The sequence below is a fragment of the Penicillium argentinense genome (genome assembly GCF_028826775.1).
Source record: "Penicillium argentinense strain IBT 30761 chromosome Unknown utg000005l_segment0_segment0, whole genome shotgun sequence".
In the NCBI taxonomy this organism is placed as follows: domain Eukaryota; kingdom Fungi; phylum Ascomycota; class Eurotiomycetes; order Eurotiales; family Aspergillaceae; genus Penicillium; species Penicillium argentinense.
Window position 1 is genome coordinate 1,053,016 of NW_026622664.1, and position 14,688 is coordinate 1,067,703.

At 54.9% G+C, this 14,688-nt stretch overlaps 6 protein-coding genes across 6 annotated transcripts; 3 read left to right on the top strand and 3 right to left on the bottom strand.

Annotated features, from left to right (window-relative positions):
* Positions 1-239: 239 nt before the first annotated feature.
* Positions 240-1,661, top strand: N7532_005187 (class I SAM-dependent methyltransferase; the record flags this gene model as incomplete). The annotated part of the gene is made up of 3 exons (XM_056617681.1): positions 240-278; positions 590-1,309; positions 1,362-1,661. The coding sequence occupies 3 exons, from the start codon at positions 240-242 to the stop codon at positions 1,659-1,661; spliced, it is 1,059 nt and encodes a 352-aa protein (XP_056473840.1).
* A 305-nt stretch (positions 1,662-1,966) lies between these two features.
* Positions 1,967-3,515, bottom strand: N7532_005188 (Zn(II)2Cys6 transcription factor domain-containing protein; the record flags this gene model as incomplete). The annotated part of the gene is made up of 3 exons (XM_056617682.1): positions 1,967-2,655; positions 2,708-3,269; positions 3,441-3,515. The coding sequence occupies 3 exons, from the start codon at positions 3,513-3,515 to the stop codon at positions 1,967-1,969; spliced, it is 1,326 nt and encodes a 441-aa protein (XP_056473841.1).
* Positions 3,516-4,344: 829 nt separating this feature from the next.
* On the top strand, positions 4,345-5,943 carry aglA (putative alpha-galactosidase; the record flags this gene model as incomplete). The annotated part of the gene is made up of 1 exon (XM_056617683.1): positions 4,345-5,943. The coding sequence occupies one exon, from the start codon at positions 4,345-4,347 to the stop codon at positions 5,941-5,943; it is 1,599 nt and encodes a 532-aa protein (XP_056473842.1).
* Positions 5,944-6,236: 293 nt separating this feature from the next.
* On the bottom strand, positions 6,237-7,175 carry N7532_005190 (phytanoyl-CoA dioxygenase family protein; the record flags this gene model as incomplete). Its single annotated transcript, XM_056617684.1, has 1 exon — positions 6,237-7,175. The coding sequence occupies one exon, from the start codon at positions 7,173-7,175 to the stop codon at positions 6,237-6,239; it is 939 nt and encodes a 312-aa protein (XP_056473843.1).
* An 882-nt stretch (positions 7,176-8,057) lies between these two features.
* N7532_005191 (alpha-L-arabinofuranosidase B) lies at positions 8,058-9,578 on the bottom strand (the record flags this gene model as incomplete). Its single annotated transcript, XM_056617685.1, has 1 exon — positions 8,058-9,578. One exon carries the CDS (start codon positions 9,576-9,578, stop codon positions 8,058-8,060), a length of 1,521 nt encoding a protein of 506 aa, XP_056473844.1.
* Positions 9,579-11,562: 1,984 nt separating this feature from the next.
* Positions 11,563-13,942, top strand: N7532_005192 (Het-C domain-containing protein; the record flags this gene model as incomplete). Its single annotated transcript, XM_056617686.1, has 4 exons — positions 11,563-11,647; positions 11,694-11,841; positions 11,904-12,062; positions 12,115-13,942. The coding sequence occupies 4 exons, from the start codon at positions 11,563-11,565 to the stop codon at positions 13,940-13,942; spliced, it is 2,220 nt and encodes a 739-aa protein (XP_056473845.1).
* Positions 13,943-14,688: the final 746 nt, after the last annotated feature.

Sequence of the window (14,688 nt, forward strand, 5' to 3'; positions counted from 1 at the left end):
GAGTGGAGACGAGGCCCGGCTGGACGGGCCGCAGGGACGGCCTTAGTTTGGGAGTCAGTCCCTTGGCCAGGCCTGGGGTACCTAAGTAGGGTAGGAAGGGAGTTCTTTGGCGCAGTCAGCAGTAGAGCACCGGCAACCGGGAACTGCGGGGGCCACCCGGCTGGAACGAATGCATCACTCCCGGCGACCTGCCTCTCGGGACTCTTGACCCCTTCTCACCTTTCCTCCCTGCCATCGCCATGTCCCAGCCAAACCCCAACGAGCGCATTCAGGTCGATGTGAGTATCTTCTGCTTGTTCCGTTGCGTCAAGTTCCTTGTTCATCCACCCGCCCTTCCTTTCATCCTCGCTTTGCTCTGCCCTGTTCAGCCTCGTAGCTCCGATCCCTTGTAAATCACCCGTGTATGATGTCCACTTGCCCCTCCAACCCCCTCACCATTTGTGAACTCCCCAGAAACTCTCCGGACAATGATCTTCCCCTCCTAGCCCTTTCGTCCAGTTCTATTTCATCCCACCTCCCCCAACAGTACAGCCACCGCCACCTCTCCACCACCACCTCTCGATGGGTCTGCTCAGTCTAACCGGAACAGACAAGTGACGATGACTCGCTCTTCGACACAAAATCCCTCGTGGGCTCCGAGCTCTCCTTCGCCTCGTCAGTCCGAGACTACTGCTACGAAAATGGCCGACGCTACCACGCCTACCGACACGGGCAATATCCCTTCCCCAACGACGAGGAGGAACAAGACCGACTCGCATTAATGCACCACCTCTTCAAGCTGCTCAGCGGCGGCGATCTAAACCGCGCACCTCTCCGCGACCGCACCAGCAGCCCCCGTCGCATCCTCGACATCGGCACCGGCACCGGCGAATGGGCCCTCGAGATGGCCGAGGACTTCCCGGGCGCCGACATCATCGGCACCGACCTCAGCCCCATCCAACCGAACTGGGCCCCGCCCAACTGCCGCTTCTTCATCGATGACGCCGAGAGTGATTGGACGTTTGCCCCGGGGGGGGCCTTTGATTATATTCATGCCCGGAGTCTAGGTGGTGGAATTGGCGACTGGCCGCGGCTGCTGCGGCAGGCCTGGACGCATCTCAAGCCGGGGGGTTGGTTTGAGGCGCAGGAGTTTGAGACTTGTGTGCTGTCAGACGACGGGACGCATCACCGGGCCACGGCGATCATGGACTGGCAGGATCGGTTGAGCCAGGCGAGTAAGCAGTTTGGAAAACCGGTGAACGTGGCACCTATGATCTATGATTGGATGATGGGCCAGGGGTTTGTCAATGTTATGGACGATATCTACAAGGTATGTTTTCGACCCTCCACATGGTCTTTCGAGAAGTACTAACAAGTTATAGTGTCCCGTTGGTGGCTGGGCGAAAAATCGACGGCTCAAGGAGATCGGTCGCGTGGGCAAAATAACCATCCTCGAAGTTGTCGAACCATACACACTCGCCCTCTTCACCCGCATACTGGGTTTCACCTTCCAACAAGCGCAAGAGTATATGGAGAAAGTACGCGCTGAGCTGATGAGCAGCAAGTTCCATCTCTACTTGCGATTCCATTTCGTCTACGGACAGAAACCTCTGGACCACGCTACCACTGCGAATGGGAATGGAAATGAATACGAATATGAAAATGGGAATGGCCAGGCTTGATAACATGGCTACACGAACGACTGTATCGGTATTTTCTCTACAGAGAAACGACCCTCGAAGACATGATCTTCGACCATCACGGCTAACGACTTATGACCTGCATTAATGTATAAAGGCGTCTCTTCTATGTAATAGACTTTCCTTTTCTTTTCTATGGACAATATTTGGCGAAGCGATGGAACCAGTCCATCATGAATTGCATTATCCCATTTGGATCCAGGCCTGGACTGACCTGATGGACTCCAATCCCACGTTAGGCAAAACACCAGCAACACAATACAAAGTCCCCGCGGCAATGGGCTTGGTCATTGAGCATTGACTCTACCGGCGCTAATTCCCAGCACCTGACATATCCCCGAGACAGCCTCTTCGGGTGTCGCACTGGTTCGCACGACGCCCACAACCTGCGCGACGCTGCTTTCGTCGCAGCTGCTGATCGTCTCGAGTAAGATCTCTAGCAGTTCTTGCTTGCCTTCGCCTTTCCAGGATTCTGGCACGGAATCAATCGGATTCGGGGTGGTGTCTCGCTGTGACAGGGTCTGATCGAGATGGACGTGGGCGGGAGTCGGGACCTGGGCCTGGCTGATCGGTGCAGGGGGCATCTGGAGTTGCGGATTCGGGTTTGGTGTTGGGGTTGAATTCAAGATCGGGATTGAATTTGAATCGAAGGTATTAATAGAAGAAAAATATGATGAATCCGAATATGGGACGATGAATGGATGTCCGATGGCATCGTTGCCCCAGTTTTGAGGATATACGGTTGTTCTGCTGTCGGGTGGTTTCTCGTAGAGCGGTGCGGTCTGTCCAGTGCCCGGAATGACTCCTGGTCCCTGTCCGAATCCCCCGTCGAACATCTGCATGGACATTCTCTGCATGTCCTGCTGCATGACTGGCTGCGAGGAGATCCCTTGCATGGGCATGGAAATCGGAATGTCTCCCCCGAAGGCGGGAACTCCCGTATGACAGTAGGAGACGGTGACTTCATTCATAGTATCTGTTCTGGTCAGCACACTCCTATATAGAACAACATGTCAAAAAAAACTCACTGCTAGAATATGCGACTTCCCCCACAGCGCCCGCGCTCACGTTCTCCTCCACAACTCTCGTCCTAAACGGACCCGCCGCAGGATACATTGATTGCACCGCACTTTGACCATTCTCGCTGCCCGTGCTATCAGGACTCGTCATCGTCACCGAATTGGAGTTGGTCATAGTCGTCGTCGACGAACTCGGCGACGAACCCGCCCAACTCCCCTCGACCTCCGGCGCAACCGCGCTATGCGCATTCGCAGGCGCACTCCCTCCTCCTCCTGCTGCTGCCGCTGCCGCCGCGCCGGTGCCTGCAGCTACTGCGACAGCGGTATTCGCATTTCTCATGCCATTCTGTGTCCGCGCATAGAATTTCCGCTGGCGCATACTGCCTGGACTGGGCCGTCGGGGGCGAGGACCGTGGCTCAATTGGCCCCGCAACTGTGCGACCTCGCGCCGTAGCCGATCGATGATCTCGGCCTGGCTGATATGGGCGTGGTCTTCAGCGGTGGCAAGGTAGGTACAATCGGCTTCGAGGCCGCGGATGATACAGGCATGACAAGGTCGGGAACGATCGCACTAGTATTAAGAGTGAGGATTAGCGACAGTCTTCTCCTGCTCCTCGTTTTGTTCTCGTTCTCATTCTGGACGCTGGGGCCCTTGCGGAGTGATGTTCGGGTAGAGATCGGTGGCGGTGGAGAGCTGTACGAGCTGCGGTCTCGCCAGCGATCCCGGAGAGCGTATACATACCTTGACTTTGCGCTCGCGGCATTTCAGACACGACTGCTGCGGCCGAAGTTTGGTTTTTGAATCCGTGGACGACATTGCTGGGGAGGTGTGGGAGTTCGTCGAGCTGATAGCCGTTGGGCCTAGGGACTCGCGGGTGGGGTGGGACTGCTTCAAGGCTGCGTCTCCACCAACTGATCCTCTTGCGTGCAGCGTACATTTTCTGGTCGAGCAGAAGTACGGACTACTCTCAGCAATTCCTCAGCAATTCCTGCTCAGCTGCTGCTCAGCTGCGTCGCCCACGCCCCACCGCCCAAATGTGATCCATCGCATCTCGGCTTTCCTCCCCATTGGCATCTCATGCCGGCTTTCGTCCCGGGTAAAACCTCCCTTCCTCCTCAGTCGGCTGGCCCAGTAGGCTGGTCGAGGCAGCGTCATCTCCCGACTTCCCACGGTGCCACTTACCTTAACCAGGCCTGCACCGCAGTTTCCGAGCTTTGTGACTGCCGACGCTCAGACAGGCCTCGATGCAGATCGCATCCGTGCAGGGGCGCCCTGATCGACCGCTGCTTTGCCTGGTTCCTTAATTAATCCGAGGGCAAAGGCCGTACCTTATCGACGATGCCACCGTCGCAGTCAACGTCTCTGTTCGACCCCAGCCATCTGGACTGCGACTTGCCCCGACGTGTGATTCGCGGCGATCGCGGATCTCCGGTGCGGGGGATGCGGAATGCTTCAGGGCTTAAAGCTTGGACGCGCCGGGAGTTTTTGGGCAAAATGGAATTGTTCAGACTATTTGCGCTAAGACTGTGCAACATCAAGCTTGGCATTCCTTCCGCCCTGATTCCAAATTCGCTCGCCCAAATCCTCGGGACAACCTACGACGCTCGTGCTCGGGACTATGACAAAGTCCACGCGTTGGGCTAGCATGGCCGGTCTATTGATGGTGCCATTGTTGCCTGTGCAGGCGTCCGTGGGGGACCCGGGCCTGCTCGCAACGCCTCCGATGGGGTTTAATAATTGGGCCCGATTCCAGTGTGATCTTAACGAGACTCTCTTTACCGATACCGCCGAGGCGATGGTCAGTCGCGGTCTGCTGGCTGCGGGATACAATCGTCTGAATATCGACGACTGCTGGATGACCCACGAACGGGCGGCGGATGGGTCTTTGCAGTGGAATACCACCTTGTTCCCTCATGGTATCCCTTGGTTGGCCGAATATGCGAAGAGTCACGGTTTTCACCTGGGTATCTACGAGGACGCCGGCAACGAAACCTGCGGTGGGTATCCTGGCTCCCTCGGACACGAACAGCAGGATGCAGAAACCTTTGCCAGCTGGGGCATTGACTATCTCAAGCTCGACGGCTGCAATGTCTATGCGGAGGACGGCCGACTACTGCGGGACCAATACCGCTATCTCTACGGCAAATGGCACAAGATCTTCAGCGCCATGCCGGAGCCGCTGATTTTTTCCGAGTCGGCCCCGGCGTATTTCTCGATCAATGCCACCGACTGGGCCATGGTCATGGATTGGATCCCGGAGTACGGAGAGCTCGCCCGACACTCGGATGATGTCCTGGTGTATAGTGGAGAGGGCAGTGCTTGGGACAGCATCATGGTCAACTACAACTACCAGACTCTGGTTACGCGCTACCAGCAGCCGGGCTATTACAATGATCCGGATTTCCTGATCCCCGATCACCCGGGTCTGACGGACGCCGAGAAGCGATCGCACTTTGCGATCTGGGCGTCGATGGGGGCGCCGCTGATTATCAGCGCGTATATTCCCGATCTGTCGGATAGCGAGATCGAGTTCCTGAGCAACAAGGATCTGATCGCCGTGGATCAGGACCCACTCGCGGAGCAGGCTGCCTTGGTCAGTCGCGATAGCAACTTCGACGTGCTGACTCGCTCGCTGGCGAACGGAGACAGGCTGCTCACCGTGTTGAACCGGGGTTACGACACGACCAAGACGACCATCCCCCTTGCTCGACTGGGCCTGGATGCTGGCTGCAAGTACAAAGCCCGTGATCTCTGGACCGGTGCCGTCTCAACCATTCAAGATGCCGTCGACATCACTCTCGAGAGTCATGCCACCAGCGTACTCCGCATCACGCCTCCACGGAAATGCACCACCACCACCCCAACCGGCATGATCCTCAACACAGCAACGAAGCACTGCTTAACCGCATCTGCCTCGGGAGCCAAGTTCGAATCGTGCAACGCCGCCGACTCCCAGGTCTGGCGCATCACCTCGCAAGGCAGCAAGCTCACCTTGAGCCCGCTATCTGATAAATCCACGTGTCTGGCAGCCAGTGGACACGGTGCCGGGGTCTCCCTCGCGTTGTGTGATGGTGGTGTCGGTACGACGTGGTCGCACTTTATGATTGGCTTTTTGCAGAACGCAAACGGCGGCTGTTTGACGGAGTCCGCCGGAGCTGGTCGGTTGGGAACGTGCAATCTGGAGCAAGCGGGGCAGATCTTGGGATTGCCGAGTGGTGTTCGGTTGGCGAGTAGATCAGAATAGATGGGGATCTACAGTAGTATACAGCTTGGGTACTACCCTTGGTACATGTATTCAGATATTCTTGGGTAAGGTAATTTACAACGTAGCACTGTACATAGTTGTACATAATCCAGGTCAATACTTTAATCAATCCACCTACATATGAGCAATATTCAATGCATCAACATCATCATAATCTATTTGGTCATACACAGTTGAAATAAACGCTATACAACCTCATTCAACTTCCCAACTGTCCAAATCCGCCATGCCCAACAATATATACAAGAATCAATCAGCACGACTGAATTGGATCACCCCTGCAACGAATACCCAACACCTTCCCCAGTCCCCATAGCCACCAAATTCGCCCGCATCTTCTCCGGCCTCTCCCCAAGCCCAAAAGCTGCCTCGGGGGTATGCACCCAAGCCCCAACACCATGCTGCAAGACCGCCGTCGCACGCACCTTTTTCTTCTCCGCATCGTCCGCATCATCCGCCTTCAGCCCCAAACTCCCATGCAGCGTCAGCCGCGTCTCTTCCCCGCTCGCCGGCTTATGTCTGTACACCCCGCGGTGCAGGATATTGCTATCGTAGAAGACGGCATCACCCGGCTGCAGCTCGACAACGAGCTGATTCGGCATATTAGGCTCGTAGGCATCAGCCGTGCGCTCGGCGTCCGTCCGCGCTCGACGGTGTGAACCGGGGACAACGATGAGCGAGGCATCGGGACACAGCGCGAGGTTATACTGCGCGTGCGACTGACGACCACCGGGCGACTTGGCGGAGAGCTGCTGCACCTCTTGTTCGGCCGTCGCGGTCTCGGGCACATCATCGCGGTGCCAGCGGAGCTCGAAATCCTTCGTTTCCGGCGCCACGAGCAGATTAAACAATTCCATGACGAGAGGTTCTTCCTCGGTCGAACCGGGCGTCACGCCCATCAGTTCCTCGGCGACGGCCAGGATGGTCGGGGAGAAGTAGCATTTGGCGAAGGAGTCGCGGCCCGGCATGGAGGGGTGCATGAGGTGCTGGACACCCCAGATGCCACCCTCGGAGGCTGGAGGTGGTGTGCTGGGCCAAGGCGGGAACTGTTTGGGGACGGTGCGGAAGTGAGGCCAGCTGCCGGTGCGGGTTTTGGTCGTGGCTTCTGTTGCGACGGTGCGGTAGTGGGTGATTTCGTCGGGGGTGAGGAGGTTGCGGACGACGACGAAGCCGTCGCGTTTGAGGGCGTCGAGGTTGGGTGTTGTCGACATCTTGAGATTGATGTTGAATGGTGAATTGGAATGTGCCGAGAGTGAAATCTGGAGAAGGTAGCCCCAAGTCAGGTGTTTATACGGTGCTGCGGGGTATGCCGATGCTACGACAAAAACTGCGACTGTGACATTCTTTTCCTCACTTGTTCCAGTCGATGCTACTGTGGATCCGATGCGACCTCCACAGTCCATGTGTTTATCAATGCCTTTGTGAAAAACCCCCCACGATCCCGTAGGATACTCGTCTGGAACACGACCGGGGTACTTCGTGGGGTTGAATCGGAAGCTCCGAGGGACAATAAATTCCGATCCCCACTTGGAGCTGTCCGTCGCACATCGGCTTGGGTGGTATTTCGTATTTCCAGTATTCCGGGACTACCCTCGGGTGTGGTGTCACTAAGCTTGCAGAAGCTTGGTTTTACGACAGGCTTAATTCGATATCGTATATTCCGTGTCGTTATCTGGTTGATCGGAGGGAGGTCAAAGTGTAGGTCTCCGATGTCTAATCCGAGAGGGTACTTGCTCTGATGAAGACTTCCAATGCAATGTGCTGTTACCAGATAATTCCCAGGAATCCAGTCCAAGTTCAAAATGCAGCTGTAGTGATATCAATCGGAAAATTCTGCTAAATAAGAGGATCTTGCTGCAACAGACGGGGAAGTCGTCTGCCGCTGCTGATCGAATCAGATAGCCTCGCAACTATAACATGGGAAACTTGATTACAATAGGTCGATTGTGATGAAATGTACTTCATATATCTGTGTCTCTCACACTATACACTTCTTTCCCCATGTGACAGGTTGCAAACGAAAGGTAAAAAAGGAAAAAAAAAAAAAAAGGGGGATCTACAGCTTTCCCTGTATACTTAGGACTGCGCTATGTTCAAGCAAATCCAGTGCTAACAATCCAGCTAACATCATCATTGAACGAAGTCGCAGCATCAAACGTGTGAACGCCACCATTGCTCGCAATGTAAAGGAGATTGGTATAGTGACGGAACCAGCGAGTGGGATAGTTCCAAGATCGAATGGAAAGACCCTGGCCATTAAGACCAGACTGCGGGCAGAAAGTGGCATCCTCATTGAATTGCTTGGTGCTGTCGTTGGCATTGAGCAGGAGGACAAAGTTGTTGTGTCGCAGGTAGCTACCGGGCGTATCAACCGACTCGAAGGAGTAGCAGCCGCTATTGGCAAGACCAGTGCGGACGGTCCAGCTGGCCTGCTGCTTGAGTGTGGTAGCGCTGGATGAGGTGACGACCTGTGTATTGACGGTTGTGCCTGTGTGTGCGAGGTAGCGGGTCGTATAGCCGGATGTGGTGGCCCGCAGCGAGATCGAGGATCCAACAGTGAGGGCCGATCCACTGGTCAGCGATGTGGTGGCATATTTGGCAGCGACAATGTTGGCCTGCACGGAATTCTCGGTGGCATCAGATGGATAGCCGGAGGTCATCACTCCCTCGTAGAAAGTGCCCTGGGCACCGTTGCTGTTGTCACCGCCAATTCCGAGAATGATGGCACCTTCTTTGCTCATCGGGTTGTAGCCAGAGACATTGGGGCGGGCACCACTATAGTACGTCGATAGCGAGCCAGACGCAGAGTTCCCACCCCGGATGGCCCACAAGTTTGACGTGCCCTTCACGATCGCAGTGAGGAATCGGTAGGAGATCGACGGATCGCCAGCGTTGTTGCTAGCACTGAGTCCAGAGAACAGGCCGTTCTCCAGATCAGCCATGACCCAAGGGCCGCTGCCAGCACCACTGCCCCAGACGGTGTTGTCACCAAAGTAGATGGCCTCCATGTGGCCATTGCCTGTATCGGTACTGCTGACCTCGGCATTGCCGTAGTCGAAGCAGCAGGCGCCGTTATAGTGGGTGCCATCTAGAACGGCATACATGCCTTCCGGCTCATCGTTAACAGCCGTGCCGCTAGCCGCGTTATTGCTGTAGCCAGTGCCGGGCGAAACAAAGACACCGTACGCCTTCTGTCCGTTCAACGTGACTGGGGCACCGATTGCCCCGGCCAGGTTGTCGTAGCCATTCGATTCAGGGCCATTGAAGCCACCGGGTGGGGCCTGCTTGAGGTGATTGCCGCGGCCGGACTGGTCGTAGATGATAGTGATGAGGCAGGTGGTGCGGGCACAGAAGGTGTCTTGGGCAGCTGCGTTGGCGACACCTCCAGCGGAGAGCGGCGAGATGTTTGTCGTCGTGTTATCGGAACCGCGTTTCACTTGGTAGAGTGCGCCAGAGTAGGAACTGTACAAGGCGCGTGTGGTGCTGTGTGCGGCGATGCAGGGTGTACCGCCGGAGGAGTAGATATCGCAGGGTCCGGCGGCGACAAGAGAGCTGGTTGCAGCAAGGCCGACGGCAAGTAGCCCAGCACGGTTCAGGTTGAGCCGTGAAGACATCTTTTCGAATACTAGACCAGCGTCTTTCCGCTTATGACCACAGAAGTTTTGATCACCACTGAATAAGTGCACCGTGACGATTTGACTGACATTCTGGCAGCCGTCCCTTTTATACTCCTCGGTCCCGTTTCAACCCAGGTTTTCTAGGCATTCGCCTCGACACTAGGCATGTCCTTGCTCCCATAGGTACCAAAGCGGGGGGATTTTCCTCCAATAATTCCAGGTGGAGCATTCTGGTCGGCCCTGGTCAGCTAAGCGAAGCTTAGTTCATTCTGCAGACTCGGTTAATACTGCAAAGGGATTTTACTTCTATTTCATGCGACTTGTCCCCGAAACTCATTAAGATGAGATGAGACCTGGACGTGGAAAGTACCTGCAGGGCATCATGAATCGTTGTAGAACAAGCGATCTTCAGGCACGGTTTCAGCTCTTATCAGCCACTGATAGGGATTCGTCTCACCTTCTCCAGCGACAACACAACTTTCATGATCGGAGAAAACACGCTTAATTGAAGCTTCCGCTACCAGCGGGTCTCTTGGACTTCTTTGTCAAAACCTCTGTCGACATCGGCCGTGCCCCTTGCGGCCACCTGGCAGGACCATGCGACTTGGCTGTAGTAGCCTAATGGGCGGGGTAAACTGTATCGAATTGTCTCAGATGCGGGGAATCGCAATCTCAGTCTATTTGGCCGAATCTGCTTTTTTCGTGTTTAGACGGAAACGCCTTGTTCCGCTGGCCCTATCACCGGATTCCCTAAGCTATTCGACAGCTGGGCAGCGATGCGTATCTCTGTGTCGACGGAGATATTTTCGACCATTGAACTTGTACCCCGCAGAGTACTAACTTCAATCGAATGCTTGACAGTATGAATTCATGCGCATGTAGAGTACACTAGTGTAGGGACAGCGCTAACGAAGCAGCTGGTGCCGCCGGGCTTTTTCCAATTTCCTTCAGGGCAATTAACCGAGGCAACCATCGTCGCTAAATAATGCAGTGCTTCTGTTTATTGGACTGGATGCAGACAAGCATAGTCGGAATATTCAGCGTAGGATTGTGGCGTCGAGCAAGTTCACTTCGTCGCGGGGGCTGGCGACAACCTGCGGGGCTCCGGAGAAGGACAATTACCCTAGGGTACTGTGCGTTTAGTACCGATATATGAGACGGCACTGGTCGTTTGATTTGCGCTGAAATAGCAGTCTGCTCCTTGGCTCAGATAAAGTTAGAGACATGTTTCTCGTTCCTGGCGCCATTATCTGATTTGCGTCCATTCGTCTATTGAAAGGGTCTTGTTGACATCGCGTGGGTATTGGTATGGACATCGTGCTTTGAGCTCGTGCGCTTTGTTTTCATATATTCTCCAGGCTTCCATGGGACCGCTCATCATCACTGGGCTAGCATTCAGTAAGTAGGGTGCCCACTTTATCTAGTAAGGTAGCACGAAGTTGTTCCAGACGACGAGAGGCTGTGATGGAGGGTCATGGACTGGTACGAGTTTATTGTAGACCAACCCGCTATCTCGAAGCAGCGGATTTTTATTCAAATCATGTGAGCCATTTCTAAAAGATGCTTCTTCTCTCTGCTGTTGCTGGGCGAGTGGTGATGGCTGTATACTTCGGGTGGATCCGATCTGCCCCGCGGAACAGCAAGCCGTGAGAACGTGGATCTCTCGGGGGAGAACTTCGCTCGACTCTGGACGAGCGGCGCAATCCATGGGACGTCCAGAAATACCCCCACTGACCGGTATATCGAGCTGATTGCATTCAACTGGTTGTTTTGTCTCCGTTTTGACCCCTTGCCCACGTCGAACTATAAAAGGCCCCCAACCCAACGTCATCGAGATCATGGGGCTGCCAAGATCGCCCGAGCTGAGACACAGCCAGCTCGTGCGATCTCTTTCTCTTTCTCCCACCAGCCTGACTTGGGACGATTTCGTGCTATTCCTCCAACTCGCCCCCCATCTGACCTTCCGTGCCACCATCCCACCATGCCCCTCCTACGCGTGGGCTTTCCCGCCCTACTCGCGTGCCTGCTGCTGCTACTGCCCCAGGTTCACGCCTTCGGTGCCGGCAGTATGTCTCCTCGCGTGACTCTCTCGACTGTCGCTAACAATCGCAGATATCGCTTCGATCTCCACCGTTGAGGGAAAGAACTGGCGCCATGGCGATATCGAAGACGTCCTCAAGACGGTCGCTTTCATCCACGGCCACAAATGGACCTCCACCATGATCAAGCGCGTATACTTTGGAAACTGGCTGCGCGACTAGTGAGTCTGCACACTGGCAGGCATAGTGTGAAGACCCCGCTTGGCTGACATTGAGCCTTCAGTTCGCAGGCAATGGACGTCGGGACCCTGAAAAATCTCCAGGCCGACACAATCCGCGTCCTGGTGTGGGTCCTCTCATTCCTGAGCTTCGGCTATGCGACGGGTGAATTCGAGGTCACCTCTGATCGACTGGGTGTCTATCGGCCAGAGGAACATATTGAGTATGTACGAGGCTTGAACCTACCCTTCGATTCATTCTAACTGCTTGCTTAGCAACCCCAAGGACTACGCCGACAATGAAGATGCGCGCCAGTACGATAAACGACTACGCCCTCCCGTCCGCAATGTCGAACTGGAGATCGATCCCGACACCGGCATGAAAAACTACATCGCCAATGAGCGTGGAGACTGGGCGACTAGTGCTGCATATGTGAAATTCAGTCTGAGCCGTAGCATCCACTACGGCCGAATGTACACGAATGGCGGAGACAAAAAGGGCAACGAGGAGGACCTCTGTGAGGCACTTAGATGTCTGGGACAAGGACTTCACACGCTGGAGGACTTTGCGGCTCACACCAACTACTGTGAGCTCGTGCTTCGGGAAATGGGCTTCCACAGTGTCTTCCCGCACACGGGCACTGCCACTCAGTGCAATGTTCGTGGACACCATGTTTTCCCTCTTGTCACGGGAACCTTTGGTATGGTCGATTTCTTCCACTCCGTGCTTGGAGAAGCCACCGACCACTTCACTCAGTCCGAGGTCAACGAGATGGATTTGGCACTAGGTGATGCAGAGAACAATGCTCAATCCAGTAACTCTTTCGGGGCTCTGACCGGGTTGTTGGGCAAGATCCCGGGGACAAGGGAGCTTGTGTCTGAGGCTGAAAACTTGAAGCATCTGTCTGAGGAACAAGAGACCCTGAACCGCTCCCGAGGCTCGCACATGGGCTACGTGGAGAACGAAGAAACTCGTGCCTCTGGTCCCTCCTCTGGTAGCACCCCGGGCCCTGGCCTTTCGGGTATGCCAGACTTCAATCCTCAGGAGACAGTCGCCAAGATTTACCCGATCCTCGCTTTCCGTGACAAGGTCGTCCGGAAGCTCAATTCCATCATTGAGAAGATCCCCGGCCTCGAGGCTATCATCGAAAAAATCTCAGAGACACTGACCGTCTTCATCATGTCTCTCCTTGCACCTTTCGTGCGCCCTCTTATCAACGCAGCCTCCAAGTCTTTGCAGACTGGTTCTGCGGGCGTTATCGATGCCTCGGGCAAGCACCAGTACGAGCCATGGACGGACCCCCATTGCACTGACCCCACCCACTCGCTGCTCTCCAAGGACCATTTCGCCAACGTCCTGAATGAGCCCGCTGGACAAGTTGCGTCCGCAATTGTGAAGTACGTTGCACCCCGTGTGCTGTACGCCTGGCAACACATTGACGTTCCCGAGCACGAGGTGTTGAATGACTGTCTGCGCGTATTCCACCACCCGGTTCTCCGGGACATGAACAACGAGGCTCATCGGACCATGTTCGAAGCCGTCCAGGGCTGGGTCCATTCTCGTCCGGACCGCGGTGCTAACTTGAACGACATCCTCAGCTCTGAGGGTGTGAAGTCAGGCCGTAACACTGGTGGAGTCCCTCACACGCACGGAGGTGGTCAGGGCGGATTCGCTGCTCTCGGCGGCGGTCATGGTGGCCATGGTGGTCACGGACAAGGCCATTCTTCCAGTGGTCACCAGTCATTCCTTGGCGGGTTTGGCCAGTCTTCGCAACAGCATGGATATGGACAGCAGCAGTCCCACTCTTCCGGCATGCCCTGGGACAAGCTTTCCAGCCTCCCGATCCCTGGCATGTCTAATTTGAACAAGCTGGGAAAACTCGAGAGCACGATCTCAAACTTCCTTCCCGGTGGCTTGTCGCATGGCTCCTCACGAAATGTTGAGGGCGACGGTCCGGAGAATGGAGGTGGCCATGACCATCGGTCGTACCAGCAGCAGTACCAACAGCAGTACCCTGGATACCAGGGCGATCCTTACGGTCAACATGGTCAGCATGGCCACCATGGTCAACAGGGATATGGAGGTGGCGGATATGGATATTGAGTTGGGTAAAAAATATTGACGGTTGTGTTTTATGAGTTTACGACTATAAACGTGTGAAGACGTTTCTGATGGGAGTAAAGTTTGGTGGTGAAAATCAATTTGGATGTCAAATAGCATTGCGCAGTTTTCCTGTATTGTCATGATATCGCATACTAGGGTAGTAGTCACATCACATTGAGTGTCCCTCACGGCTGTACTGTGGGCGCTTAGGATTGCCAATTAACAACTTTATCGTCGTGAGGTGGTACACATACGATGCGCCAACGGTGTTGAGAACTCAATATTGAAAAGCTGCAGAAGAGATATAATCGATCGACCTTGCTAGAACCAAATCCCAACCAACGCCCTGCGACCGAAATTTGGAGGTAAGGCCCGAAAGACGGCTGCCATTGCCTAAAAATTTGTGTACAGCTTGGAATCGCGACTCTTGAGCATTCAAAAGGGCCGCGTGGCGGGTTAGCGTGCGAGCATGTTGGTTTGGGATTATGTATCCACAACTGGGTACCTTTTTCAACAGCCCTGCCGGGCTAGCTCAATCGGTAGAGCGTGAGACTCTTAATCTCAAGGCTGCGGGTTCGACCCCCGCGTTCGGCTATTCCTATAAAAACCTCGAGATTTTTTTTCCCAACCTTTCAATAATTAAGTGTGTTCTTCATTTTTTTAGGGATTTAGAGATTCAAAAGAGGGGTGGCTGGGTTTGAGCTGGCCGGACGCACCGTACAAGGACTGGCAAGAACAGGGCTTCA